Source organism: Peromyscus californicus, unplaced genomic scaffold (assembly GCF_007827085.1).
Source record: "Peromyscus californicus insignis strain IS unplaced genomic scaffold, ASM782708v3 Scaffold_5__1_contigs__length_169319896, whole genome shotgun sequence".
NCBI lineage: Eukaryota > Metazoa > Chordata > Mammalia > Rodentia > Cricetidae > Peromyscus > Peromyscus californicus.
In genome coordinates, this window is record NW_026294573.1 from 121,487,075 (window position 1) to 121,501,231 (window position 14,157).

The following is a 14,157-nucleotide window of genomic DNA, read 5'->3' on the forward strand; positions in this document are numbered from 1 at the left end:
ATATTTAATACTTACAAGTGATTAAACTCACTCCCTCAGAAAAAGAAATAATTTTCTGTATGTTTACTAGGACTCCATTGTAGCTATAGTTGGATGTTTATTCAGTAAAACGTTCTAGAAGTTCATTTCTAGTGAAAAATAGTGTAGAGCTGTTGAAATACTAGCAAGAACACAGCTAAAATGAACACCAGTGGAGCCTATCCACTCAGTCTTGTGTGCTTTAGGGAAAGGCACAGCAAGAAGATAGTGGCAGACAGAATCCACAGATCTAAAGACAGCAGAGCACCGTTAGAAACTAAAGACGCAGTTTCCTGACAGGTCTGCCAAATGGATAATTCAGCAGCAACAACAAAAATCTCACTTTATTACATAAGAAATGTCTACTTATAGGTAAACTAGTTCTAAGAGAACCACACAGAACACACATCCAGACTTCTCTGGTACGCTCAACTCCATTCTATACATTTGTTCCTCCATGCGACTGACTGCCAGGTGATGCTCTCTGTTCCCATTCTCTGTCATTCTGCTTGATGACACACTGAACTTTGACCTAAATACCAACATGAACACATGAGTAGAATCAACTTAGAATTTCTCAGTAATCTCAAAACTCTGCTAAAAAAAAAAATCCACCATGGAAGACTGTGTGTTAACTATCAAAATCTGCCCCCAAGCTGAGCAGTTGGTGGCGCACACTTTTAATCCCAGCACTCGGGAGGGAGAGCCAGGTGGATCTCTGTGAGTTTGAGGCCAGTCTGGTCCACAGAGTGAGATCCAGAAAAGGCTCCAAAGCTACACAGAGAAACCCTGTCTTGAAAAACCAAAAAACAACAACAACAAAAAAAAAAACAAACTGCACCCTTCTGCCTCACCTTCTTTAGGGAACCTCACATTTAGAAAGGTCTAACTCCCAGTATCACACACTAATGAAAGAGATCAATATTTTAGACGCCCACAGGATGTCGTTATTTATTTACACATTCCATATCACTTCAAACTAAAGCTAATAAAACCCCAGCCTTTTCTCTATGTATCCTAGGCTATCCAGGAACTCATGATTCTCCTGCCTCAGCCTCCTGGATCCTGGCACTACAGGTAGATGTCACCATGTCTAGCAGCACTTTCTAGTCTCTACCAGTCTAGTCTAGGAAACATTCATTTCTGTTTCTCTACCACATTTAGTAATGTATTTTTAATCAGAGTTCATTAACATTTCTGACATCTGCACAGGGTCTAATCTTACTGCCTTAGTTTAAACCTTCTAGTAACGTGTGGAGTATTTCAATGAATTAGTCATTGCCTCATAGGTCTTGAATCTAACTCCCACACCAAGGTTATTTTTTCCAAACAGAAGCACAACTCACACTTCTTTGTTCAAAATCCTCCAATGTTGCGTATGTATGAGATGGAGTCCAAATTTTTGGCACTGAATATAAAGTCCTCCATTACATGTCTCTTCCTATATGAATTTCCAGCCACACAGGAACTATCTGCCTTTCCCCACTACGCTAGATTTTTCTTAAAGCTTTTGCCCTCGTCAAGGCTACTGACAGGAATGGCCCTCTGACTCCTAGGCATTCTGCCCTTCACACCCAGAGTTCCCTGGGGTGCTGCCTCTCCTGCCCCTTTCAGCCCAGTCTGGCTCTCTTAGAACTAAGGTCTCCAAGGAAAACCCAGAGTGAGCTTCTGAAAAATTCTGAGCTCCTTGCCTTCATTCCCATTTCAAGCTTCTTGAAAATTTGCCTCTCTCACTTTTGTTTACAAAGCCAAAAGGCATCCAAATCTTTTTCATGGATGTGCTATATGCAAACATGCACTTTTGAGATTACAATGTCTGGCCTTTACATCTGCATTTTAAACTATACTTTGAGGCAGCTTCCACAGTGGGTGTACCTGGAGATACAGAGGAAGACTCTTCTGAATCGCAGTCAGCATCGGTACAGGCAGCTCCTTCTCCTGCTGTAACACGGTATGCGGCAGCAGTAAACAATCTATGATCCGAAACAGTAACTTCTGTGCTTTAGAGGTGGCAAAGATTTGTGCCCATGATTTAACAAGAATTCCTAATAAAGAAAAGTAGCTTCAGTTGCAATTATCTCCTAATCAGAATATTTTGTTACTCTATGTAAAAAAATGTATTTTAATCACAGAAACAAATTCAAATAGACAGCAGGAAGAAACATATGCCAGGAGTGAGAAGACTTACATTAAGGCACCCAAACACCCTTCATTAAAAGAGAACAAACGAAATGAAATGGCATGTCAAAGACAAAGTCTACCTGGAATGTAGCAAAAGTGGGAACTACAGGGATGGGCACTGAAGGGTCATCTGTAGAATATCAACCAAGGAAAACGGGGCAGAAAGAACAGACAGGGATGGTGAAATGCAGGGCATGGGCAAAGAAAACTATGAGATACAATGAATGAGAAATCTACATGAAACCAAAACCAAATTTCTCCTAACTACTCCCACCCTCAGAAATACAATGGGAAGGGGAATTGGGGGTAGTACTGATGTATGTATCAATTTCTCTTTTTCAGAAATCACTCAACTGTAATTACGGTCCCAGATATTCTTAAGCTGAAATGCAGTTTTTGTGCCTTCCACTAGCAGCCTTGTAAAGAAACAGCAGAAGTATCCTGGCAAGCTCACAAGCCACGAGTTCAGTGGCTCCGCCCCTTCCCATGGCTATGGTATCCCAACCCTAACACTGGCTCAAACTCTTAATTAAGCCTTTATACTTGCTCTTTCTCGATTTTGTTAAGTCTTTTATGCAAAGAAAACAGCAAGTTACTTGTTCTAATTTCTAATGAATAAATGAGTAATTTATTAGCTATGTAATCCATTCTCACCCTCTGAGACCTAGGCAAACAGAAAGAATCTAGTCCTATCTTTTTTCAAAAAAAAAAAAAAAAATCTCTAGGAAAAAACAACAAAGAAACCCTCAATTTTTCATGAGCAAAATTTTGCCCCAAATCCACACATGATCAATCCACAAGGGATTCTGTGATTCTTGATACAGCAATAATGTACTCTGTAAAGACATACTCTGTAATCATCCATTTACCTTGGCAAAAACTAAATCTGGAAATGTCAGACAACTTTCTTAGAGACTAATAAATCATAAGCTTCAGGTGCTAAAATAATAATATAAATATTACTGTTGAATTGGTAATAAATCTCCACTTTTTTTTTCTAAAATTAAGTAATCTGAATTGCAAGTACTGCTTTCAGTACCTTCTACATTATCCACATTTCCACAGCTTCACATTCTCCTTTATCTTTCACAACAAAGATAAAAGGTTTCAGACAGCCCAAATAAGGTTTATTTATACATTCTTAAGATTAAAGGGAATAGATACAAGGTTTGGGCCATGGAGAAATAAAAAAAATCCAAAACTTAATTCTATATAAAACTTCTAAGGAAATATTTCTCATTTCCTTTTATTCCGTTCCTATTTTTGGTTAGCAACATGGTTTTAGTCAACAAAGATATTCAAATTACTAACTTCCTAAAGGAATATGAACCCCATCATTATAGAACAAGCACAAGAGAATTTCTTTTTGAAAAGGGAAAAGAGTTTGTGAAGAGTAAGAGTTGAAGCATCAATATCATTGGCATTATACTGTGTGCTTTTTGGAGCTCCTTCTCCATGCATAGAAGACCACAAAAAATGGAAGAAAGTGATGGCTTTCTGGTGCTTTAACTTCTACCCAAATGTAGGCAATATTAACAAAAGGCTCATTTTAGAGGTTTGGGTATTATAATGTGACTGAAATGGACTATCAGCAGCAGGTAGTTTGGATATATCTCCTGTTATTATTATAATTAATATTAGTATCAACAAGAGCACAGCAAATAATGAGGGCCAGCACGAATTATTTTAAGCAAACCACTCTATTTCCTATGCCTGCTCATAGAGTTAAGTGATTTGGCATATATATCTCTTTCCACTTGGGTCCTAATGGCTCAAGTTAAGGAAATGTTTCTAGCAAAAACATGTCAAAAATACATACCCATAATCCCGTAAGTCAGCTGCAACCCTGCACTGGAAATTTTTTTTCCCAAATAAGGCTTTATGTATTTTAATACTTCACCAAGATATTCTAAGGACTTTGTGACCAGGGCAGATTTATCAGAAAATGTCTGGAGAGACCCGTAAGTCATACCAACAGCCTATAAATAAAAGAAAACATGTTATAACTTTCCAAATCTTATATAATACAAACCTTGAAAAACTAATTTTTTTCTTTTTTCCTCACTACACGCATATCTCATACTTAGGCATTCATCGTTAGATTTCCAATAAAGGTTCACGGCAATTAAAACTTTTAATGAAAAGAATTAAGTTTTGCCTTTTATAATTAAAGGTCAAAGGAAGAATTTTTAAAAAATTAATTCTTTAGTAATTATTTACAGAACATCTGATTCAGCAAAATCACTAGTGAGAAGAAACATCTGCTATACAAGAAGCCGGTAATCAAATAAAGCTTTTTACACAGATTGGCTCACAATTCATGACTGGAAATCTCCAAATTCCTACAGGAAAGAGTTGCAAGTAGCATTACCATTTTTTGTTTTTTGTTTTTCGAGACAGGATTTCTTTGTGTAGCTTTGGAGACTCTCCTAGATCTTGCTCTGTAGACCAGGCTGGCCTTGAATTTACAGAGATTCGCCTGCTTCCCGAGTGCTGGGATTAAAGGCATGCGTCACCGCTGCCCAGCTACATTACCAAATTCTTACAAATAAAATCTCTTAATTAAACTCTCTGATATGAACTGGTGTCCCTCCAAAATTCCCAGCTCAAAGAATATTTTTTATGAGCCATCAGCTAGCTAGCTTAATGTTCTTAGTGGAAGTGAAGGAAAATGTGGCTGAGAGGCTAAAGGTGGATCAACCAAGAGGTGGTTAACAGAAACTTGAGGTGAGACAGCAAGGAAAAGAAGAAAAAGAGATAAGAAACCCAATAAACATTTGAGGAAGGTGAGAGTAAGCAGGCCGTAAGAAGCTATAAAAGAATCAAAAAAGAAAGTTCACGGAAGTTTTCCCAGCACTCTGGGAACTCACAAAGGATTTCAAGGCCTCCATTGGGACCATAAGCGGCACCACAGTGAAGTGACTCTTCTTACCAGCTCCTAGTAGATACCAGAGGACAAAGCAAGATAAGCACACAGTGGAGGGCATGGGTGCTGAAAGCACTGTTAGAGTCGCTGACGAAAGCTCCAAGAGGTCTGATTAAGTTGGAGAAGGGAGGAAGCACAGGCTTGAGAGCCTAACTGGAAGTCAGTCACGTGGAATGAATAAAAGGGAAGAAATTCAGTCAAGTGGGCAAATGAGAAGAGATAGAGTTTATTAATTGACTCTTCTTTTCTATTTAGCTTTCTCTGCTTTAAACATTTCATTCTTCAGAAGTTCACAAACTTTTGATCTCAGTTCCCTTGAACACATGCTAAGCATGAGTGCCTTGAAAAACTTTTATTGTTTAGGTCATGAGAGTCACTAATTGGGAAACCAGACTTCTCATGTATGACATGCAAGGAGAAAGAAGAAGGTGCTAGCAGGCTAGCGGGAGCAGGATTAATGAAGAAATCCAACCTCACAAGTACACATAGCTAGAAAAAGTGTTTGGAGAGATGTTTCAAATAACTAGGAAGCTTTTTTTTTGCTATTATGCCAAAGTTTTCAAGAGCTATTTCTTAAAGGACAGTAGTAACTAAACTGGAGACTTTCATTGACTCTAAAACCATGTAAGAAAACAGGAGTTCAGTAACTTTGAATAAACCTTTTATCCATGAATGCTTATTAAAATGTACTTGGAAATTTGGTAAAGTTCATGGATGATACCGTTTCCCAATACTGGTATTTCCATCCAGGAAAAAAAACGATACACAATGATACTGTCCCTTTCCCACACAAGTCTTTAAATATCAGGCGCTCTCAGCTCAGGAAGGTTCATGTAAATTTCCTAAATTCTAATTTTCTTGAAAAGCTGAACTGCATTATTAGCAACAGATACTGTCAGTTGTTTTCTTTGAAGTGATAGGCTTACTTACTTCATTTCTGAAAAAAAGAAATGTCTGCCAAATGCCCAAGTCTGAATAATCACATTTTGTCAGTTTTCTTTCAAGATAAAAGCAGTCAGCTCAGCTTGCGACTCAAGTGCTCACAGGCTCTTTCTTTAGACAATGCACTGCTTTGGCACACTCAAGTCCTTCGCTTGCACTCTGCATTTTCATTTGGAGAATGTAAGGGTTGAAATTGGATGAAATTTTAAATTTTGCTCCCTAATTAAGGCTGAATTAGCTTTAGTTTTCTGTGAGTACATAAAGTATAAATTCAAATGGATACTATTATAATCTGAGGTCATGGGGCTGGTTCATGCTAACTCATTCACAGAATTTGTGCAAATGTCAGTATACTTTTGAGATAGAGAACATCTTTTTTTTTTGAGACAGGGTTTCTCTGTGTAGCTTTAGAGCCGGTCCTGGAATTTACTCTAGAGACCAGGCTGGCCTCGAACTTACAGAGATCTGCCTGCCTCTGCCTCATGAGTGCTGGGATTAAAGGTGTGTGCCACCACTACCCAGAGAGATATAGAATATCTTGAAAAGGTTCAATAACTCCCAGCAGTCTATGAACCACATCTGAATATTTCAAATATAATATATATGAAATATATATTATATATAATTTATATTATATATATATATTAATTTTAATGTGTCCACAGAGACCAAAAGAGCACAGTGAATCTCCTATAACTGGAATTACCTGGTTGTTAGCTGCCATGTGGGTGCTAAGAATTAAACCTGGGTCCTCAATAAGAGCAACAAGTGATCTTATCCAATGAACCATCTCTCTAGTACCATAATGTGTTTTTAGTACTTTGATAATAACTTCTTATATACATATCATACTACTATTTCCATGCAGGAAAATGCACATTAAGCCAAACACTGGTACTTTATATAAAAAAGCCTACTTCTAAGAATGGACCTTAATTGGTGTTTGGGGTTTTAGATTTTTGGAGGACTTCACACTGTGATTCTCTAATGAAAATAGCCTTACCATAACCCTACAATATCCATGCAATCAATAGGTTTTATATTGGACACTTGCCTTCACTCTCCAAGTCGAGAATTCACCAAAGGGAGTGTATGTAACTAGCCATGGACACTGAGTGCTAAGGAGTTTTCCTGGTCAACAAAATCTGATGTTTTGTCACAAATTGTTGCTGCAGAATTAACTATGTCCTGTCTAACTTCATTGGGGAAAGACTCATAGAAGCTTTCTCTCTCTCTCTCTCTCTCTCTCTCTCTCTCTGTGCCACGCCCATTCAGATTTCATCCCATGTACCTTTCCCTGTACTTTGTACTTTTTGATCCTTTTCCTGTAACAAGTCCTAGTGTCTATATGCTGAGTCCCATGAGAACTAGAAGAACTGGATATCTACCCAAAGGAGCAATATTCTCAGCTTTCAATTCCTCCTAAATTTGTACCATAACATTACTTTGCTAATTTTTACAAAGTCACATGGTCAAATCAGACTCACTTAAAAAGCTTTATGCTCTTCATAGGATAAATTCTAAATACTTTACACCAAGACACTCTGACTCTTTCCTAGTGATGAATCTACTGACAGATTGGCATTAAGTATCATTATTTTAACCTTTGTGTATCTTAAATTCTCAGATCAGTAAAGCTCCTCTTAGATCAAAGACTACTTTAGGTTTTTCAAACCCCTAAGGAGTCTAGAAATGCTATCTAGCATTTTGCAAAAACCTATCATTGATTTATTGATAAAAAGAAAATTCATTTAGGCTGGATTAAATTAGAGGAGACCTAACTGCTAATGGAAAGCCTGCCTTCTACCTCCTTTGTTACCCAAAAACTCACTTAACAGTCATATAAAATACTCAACAAAAATTTGTATTTCACATCTGTATATTACTACATTGTTATTACCAATCATTAGGATTTACAGACATATCTTGTCATAAAATTGTATTTAACTTACTAGAAATCAAAGGAATTAACTGAGCTAACAATATGGAAATAGCTTATTGGTTGTAATTATTTTCATACAATTAGAATCATATTTTCATGTAGTTAATATCAACATGCTGTAAATCTCCTTTTATTGTGAATAATTTACTAAAGACAGTAGTCCAAACATCAACAGTTTCGGCTAGGCTGATAAAATAAACACTATCCCATGTTACATTCCTTTAAATTAATAACCAAAACTAAAATTTTGAATGGGACTTAATATGAAGAAAAATCAAAAGCGATGTATTAGATTTTCAAGTTCTGATCATACTAAGAACTAGTTGGTGCCTATACTTACAGCATCACTGTAGGGCAGTAAATACTCAGTTGGAACCATCATAGACTCCACACAAGTAAAGGTAGTACCTGTATTGTTACCAACAATAGCAACAAAAGATATTCTTTCATTTCAGTTGGCCTTGGAACAAAGCGTCCATGTAGTCTTCTTCATTAAGTATGAATTTCCTGCTGTCTTTAGCGTGAATCCTACTGTACCTTAGAGAAACACTTCCTTTCCTTCAGAATTTTATAGTAAAAGACAACTAATAATATGACTCAAGTTAAATTTCTACAGAAAAAAATTGAGTAATACTTCAAGATTTTCTGGAAACGACAACAACAACAAAAACAAAGCAAAATCCAAAAACCTATAATTGATTACTTGGAAGATTACACTAATAAATGAAAAATACCTCCAGAAACTGAGTAAGTGCTTGTTTGGGGTCTTCTGGGCTAGGCAAATGTTCAATTTGAGCCTTTGAGAAGATATTCTTTACTTCTGAGAGTTTAAATAATAACCTTGTCATTTCAGCCAGCTGATCCATGTACTCTTTTTCTATTAAAACAAGACAATGATCATGCTTATTATATAAATATGCAATAAAATATAAGTTGTACATACACATGTGCTGGGAATACATCCTTCATTTTTGAAATATGTTATAAAAACCCAAATTTTCACCAAGTTAAAAACTGAATTAAGCTTTTTACAATCAACCTAATCCAGAAAGTTGTTTAGGTCAAACAACTACACAAGATATAAGAAAAAAAGTACAATCTTTTCAGCCAGCCTGAGAGAAACTTAGAAGAAGAGGTTAAAATAATAGCTTTAAAAAAGGCATATTCCACACAAAACCGAAGAGTATGGGAACTCTAAAATGCACAAATATCTTCAGTGACTAATAGTAAAACAGACGTGCAAATTATATCATAAAAATGGTGCAAATATTCCTAGCTGGGTATTCTTTTAAGGTACTCAGTACGTACTTCAGTCATATATATGACTGGCTTCTTCTACTGAGCAGCAAGTTTTGGTTCTTAGCTTGAAGGAAACTAATTCTTTTAGCTTTGTAGCAGTGGTATTTGCCATATGTAGTAAAAATAAAGGATCAATAAAAAGAAACAGACTGCAAAAGTATATTTTATGTATATTCATAGCTAATTATAACTATATTTCGAATATTTGATATTAGTTTATTTAATCCATATACACTCCCTGCATGCCTTATATGACACTTACCCACTGCCTGTTCAGAATTCATATCAATTAGCAAATCTGATTCAGAGAGGTGTTTTATGTGCATTTGCAAAACACAACGGATCCATGATCTTATAGTTAAGGAATGAAAAGATACACAGCTTGACTGAGAAAGTGCTTCACATACTGTGCTGTAAAAACAAAAGTGAAATGGGATATATAGAGAACAGAGCTTATAATGAAACACACTCTAGCAACTCCCTTGGTGTGGGGGCCCACAGAGGCTCCCTAGTAAGGCCTTACTCAAGGTCAGAGTCTGAGCTTGTTTTGCCCAGCAAGGTTCCATTATAGAATGATTTAGCCAAGGGCATGGTTACCAGGTGTTTTGAAGGGTCTACACTTGTTGGTACTTTGATCTTGCAAGAGGGAGGTCTTTTGCTTCTTCCCTTGCTAGTGTGTAAAAAGCCCATTAGCAATAAACTCGAGGTGACTGGGTATTGACTCAGGGCCCTCCCGAATCTATCTTGTGTCTCTGTCTTTCTTGTTGTCTCTGTCTATATTTTTATCTAATACTTCCTCATTCCACACTCCTCTCCGCAAGAACCCTTTGACAGGTCAGAGCTGGACTATGACACCTTAGCTTTATTGACTTCAGATGACTATAGTACTTCAGACATGCTGGAAACGAATACTAAAGATATACATGAAAAGATACATTAAACATCTTTGCTTTCATTTCTAATATTCTAATTTTTAATTTTGCCTTTTTACTGGTGGCTTATCTGTAGATTTATGCCAAGAGAAAAATTTAGAAAAATTTACCTATTATATTATTATAATAGATAAGCAGAAATACCCACAAACAATAAAAACAAAAATTGCAATATCAATAACAATTAAACAGAAAAGGTCATGATTAAAAGCTGTTAAAGAACAATATGTCTCTACATATGTCTCTTGACTGACCAATCATATTTCCATCCTTTTCTTTTCCCTTCATTAAGTATTCATCATCAAAGATTACCACATACAAAATTCCAAAATACTACCTTCTAGGGAATAAAAGAAACATCCTTTCTCTTAAGCCAAATACATAGCTGAGTTTAACTTCTAATCTATGAGGGGCTGCTGGGAATAAAAATGATAGGCACAGTTTTATCTTTAACATAGCATTATACAAAGTCAAATCAAAATTTTTTTTCCCATTTTGTTTTGATAGATGTGCATGTATAGAACCAAGCTTTAGTTGGGATGTTTTCCTTTATTGCTTTTCCACATTGTATTTTGAGACAGATTCTGTCACCTGGAGCACAAGGGATGGCCAGCAAGCTCCTATGGTCTGCCTGCTTATATATCCTAGCACTCAGGTAATGGAAGGTCATTTTTGCAAGTACTTGGGATCCAAACTTATGCCATCATTTTTGTACAACTAACACCTTATCCATTAAGCCATCTCCTCAACCCCTAAAACAATGTTTAATTAATGAATTTTGAGGCAGAGTCTTACTATGTAGCTCTGGCTGTCTTGGAACTTACTATGCAGACCAGGTTGGCTTCAAACTCAGAGATCCATCTGAGATCTGCCTCCTGAGTATTAGGGTTAATGCCTGGTTTAAAATAATTTTTAAATGCACATAAATAAGAGTTTTAAAAGTATTTTAAAAGTTTGAATAGAAGTTTTCCTTAAAAAGTATATAATACAGAAACACAAGTTGGTCATTTACTACCTTTATAACTTTCTTTTTTTTTTTGGTTTTTCGAGACAAGGTTTCTCTGTGTAAGCTTAAAGCTAACAACTTTGTGTTTCAGTTTCTTTAGCTATTACTAATAAACATTATTTTAGAAATAAATATTAGTGTAAATACTTATACACACTGGGCAGTGGTGACACACACCTTTAAACCTGGCACTCAGGAGGCAGAGGCAGGCAGATTCTCTTAAGTTGGAGATGAACCTGGTCTACAAAGTGAGTTCCAAGACAGCCAGGGCACAGGAAAAACACCACACACACACACACACACACACACACACACACACACACACACCAATAACAAAAAAATAAAACATTAAAAAAAACCCCACATACATGTGTACACGCACGCATACACGCACGCACTGTTTTTTGCTCCCCAAAGTCTGAGCCTTGCATCTCCAAAGTGGAACTCATGTCTCAAATGAATACATTGAATTACACTGTAAATGCTATGACTATCATTTGGATTACCATGAGAAAAGAGAAAAGCTCATAAACGTTCAAGGAAGGCAAAAAATAAGGGATGGATCTGAGGGCTACGCCCTACCTTAAGCAGTGCCATGCTGAGCAAAAACCAATGAAGAAGACTATCAGGGTGCATGAAAGAGAAACCTCCAGAGAGAAGGGCAGCCCCCAGCCCCAAGTTCATGTCCAAGGAGAACAGGACAATGAAATACTAAACATCAAAGACAAAGGAAAGAAAGCCTGAAAGAGGAAGGTCAGAGTCTGCTTTGCTAGTAATGGCTTTAGGAGAACATCACCTACTTATGAAAGGTTCTTTAGGACAATGGACCTACTTCTTAAGAAGGCCAATGTTACACATTTGAGCTGAGACCAATACTTGTGTGAAGAAAAAAAACCCATCATCTCCACAACACACAACTCTGGGTGTAAGTATCAAAGGTATAGTTACTGAAGTCAAAGTGAGAGAGTTGGGGCTTTTGACACAAGGATGCAAGCTCATTTGGAGGAAATATGCCCAAGTCACCAATAATCCTGGAAACAACAGATGCTCAAACGTGGTCTTGCAGTTTCATATATTACTCATTAAGGTTACAAAAGACAGGAAAATGTCATCATTGTTAAGTTTCTTTTTTTTTGTTTTTGTTTTTTCAAGACAGGGTTTCTCGAGTAGCTTTGGCTGTCCTCAAGTTTCTGAATAATACCACACAGCCTTATGTATGTGTAGTCATCAAGAGGAGTAACCATTCATTGTATATTTTTTAAAAGGCTCAGTTTTACAAACTGGTCTTTACTTTGGGGCCTAAGAGCTTATTTGCTAATAAAATTGAATGATTCATGAGCAATAAATGAATAAACATTCATTATTACTAAAGAATTCTCATACTAGAAGAAATTCTAAAAGCAATCCAACTGATGCTGAATTCTCTTACTTTATAACAAAGCCCAATGAGAAAACATAAACTTAATGATGCTGACTAATCTCCTTAGAAAACAACTGACTGACTACGTCACTCTTCACTTATTGCCTGGCAGCTGATACAACAACTACTCAGCCTCTCAGGCCTGGGTGATGATTTCATCCTCTTCATCTTGATGCTTTTATGAAGTTCCCACATTGTGCAACACTATTTCTATAGTAACTTTATCTCATTTTCTTCATATATCTGTCTCTATATATTACTGAGGTTGTTCCTTATAGCTTCTGCATGACAAGGCAGGAGATATAGACAGATTAAACAACAACTGCTACATGATTTAAGTGAAGTGCCTTGTTCATGATCTCGTAAGAGTCAAATCTTTAGTTATCATTTATTCTAAATCTGCAATAATATAACCATGTTTTATTGACTCAACAATAATACCCATACAATTTTTTCTCTCTAGGAAATACAGAAAGGCCACTTTAAGATAATGAAGCAGCCAGGCGGTAGTGGTGCACGCCTTTAATCCCAGCACTCGGGAGGCAGAGCCAGGCGGATCTCTGTGAGTTCAAGTCCAGCCTGGGCCACCAAGTGAGTTCCAGGAAAGGGCAAAGCTACACAGAGAAACCCTGTCTCGAAAAACAAAAACAAAAACAAAAAAAAGATAATGAAGCAGGCTTATAAGATTGAGAACTTGCAACAGTCACACAGACACACACACACACACACACACACACACACACACACACACACACACACATATACACACACATACACACATGTATAAATCAAACTACCTAATTAGGTTTCATACTACCTGCTATTATACTGGTAAAATGTTGCCTACCAAATGAGAGGATATATAGTACAGATTAGTTTTCATTAGAAAAATCCTTCCAGGATACTGAAGTATCAGAGTGTGGACTAAGGAGTATGCCTGAAATAAGGGTACATACCTATTTTGTAGCAAATGACTTAGATACCTTGCTACAACTTGAGGCCAAATGATGTCATCCCAACCAAAAAGCTGAATTATTGATATAACTGGCTGAGGCTGAAGATCTGATGGTGCTGTGTTTGGCATGTCCACTGCGAGCAAAGTAAAATCTAGATTCAAGAGGAAAGTTCTGGTCAGACATTTTCAAAGCTTCCCCTCACCTCTAATTAGAAGGATTTCAAAAGTCCCAAATAAAATATAACATTCAGCAATGTAATTTAAGCTTAAGCAACTAAATTCACGTTGTCAAATGTGTCTAACAGCATTTTGATCTTTCAAATGTCTAAAAGCATCTAGCTTAGTGTGATTATAGACATTGCTCCCTCAAGTCAAGCCAGTGGGTTTTATAAGTATGCCTCCACTATCCATAGAACCAGTTACAAGCATTCCCAGCACCTACTCTTCTTTGACCAGATTCTTGCCACCTGCCACAGGTGTTAATGCTCATTGTAAATACTAACCTTTCTCTTCTATTAAATAGTGGTCTCCTTTGA

At 36.7% G+C, this 14,157-nt stretch overlaps 1 protein-coding gene across 2 annotated transcripts in view; it reads right to left on the reverse strand.

Annotated features, from left to right (window-relative positions):
* The window catches only part of Mms22l (MMS22 like, DNA repair protein), a 124,555-nt gene that overhangs the window by 11,903 nt on the left and 98,495 nt on the right, over window positions 1–14,157 (reverse strand). For both annotated transcript variants that reach the window (XM_052717756.1, XM_052717755.1), the window contains exons 16-20: window positions 13,623–13,773; window positions 9,571–9,719; window positions 8,744–8,886; window positions 4,019–4,178; window positions 1,894–2,063 (exon numbers count right to left, since the gene is read on the reverse strand). In XM_052717756.1, coding sequence (XP_052573716.1) covers window positions 1,894–2,063; window positions 4,019–4,178; window positions 8,744–8,886; window positions 9,571–9,719; window positions 13,623–13,773 — 773 coding nt within the window. The remainder of the gene's footprint in view (window positions 1–1,893; window positions 2,064–4,018; window positions 4,179–8,743; window positions 8,887–9,570; window positions 9,720–13,622; window positions 13,774–14,157) is intronic.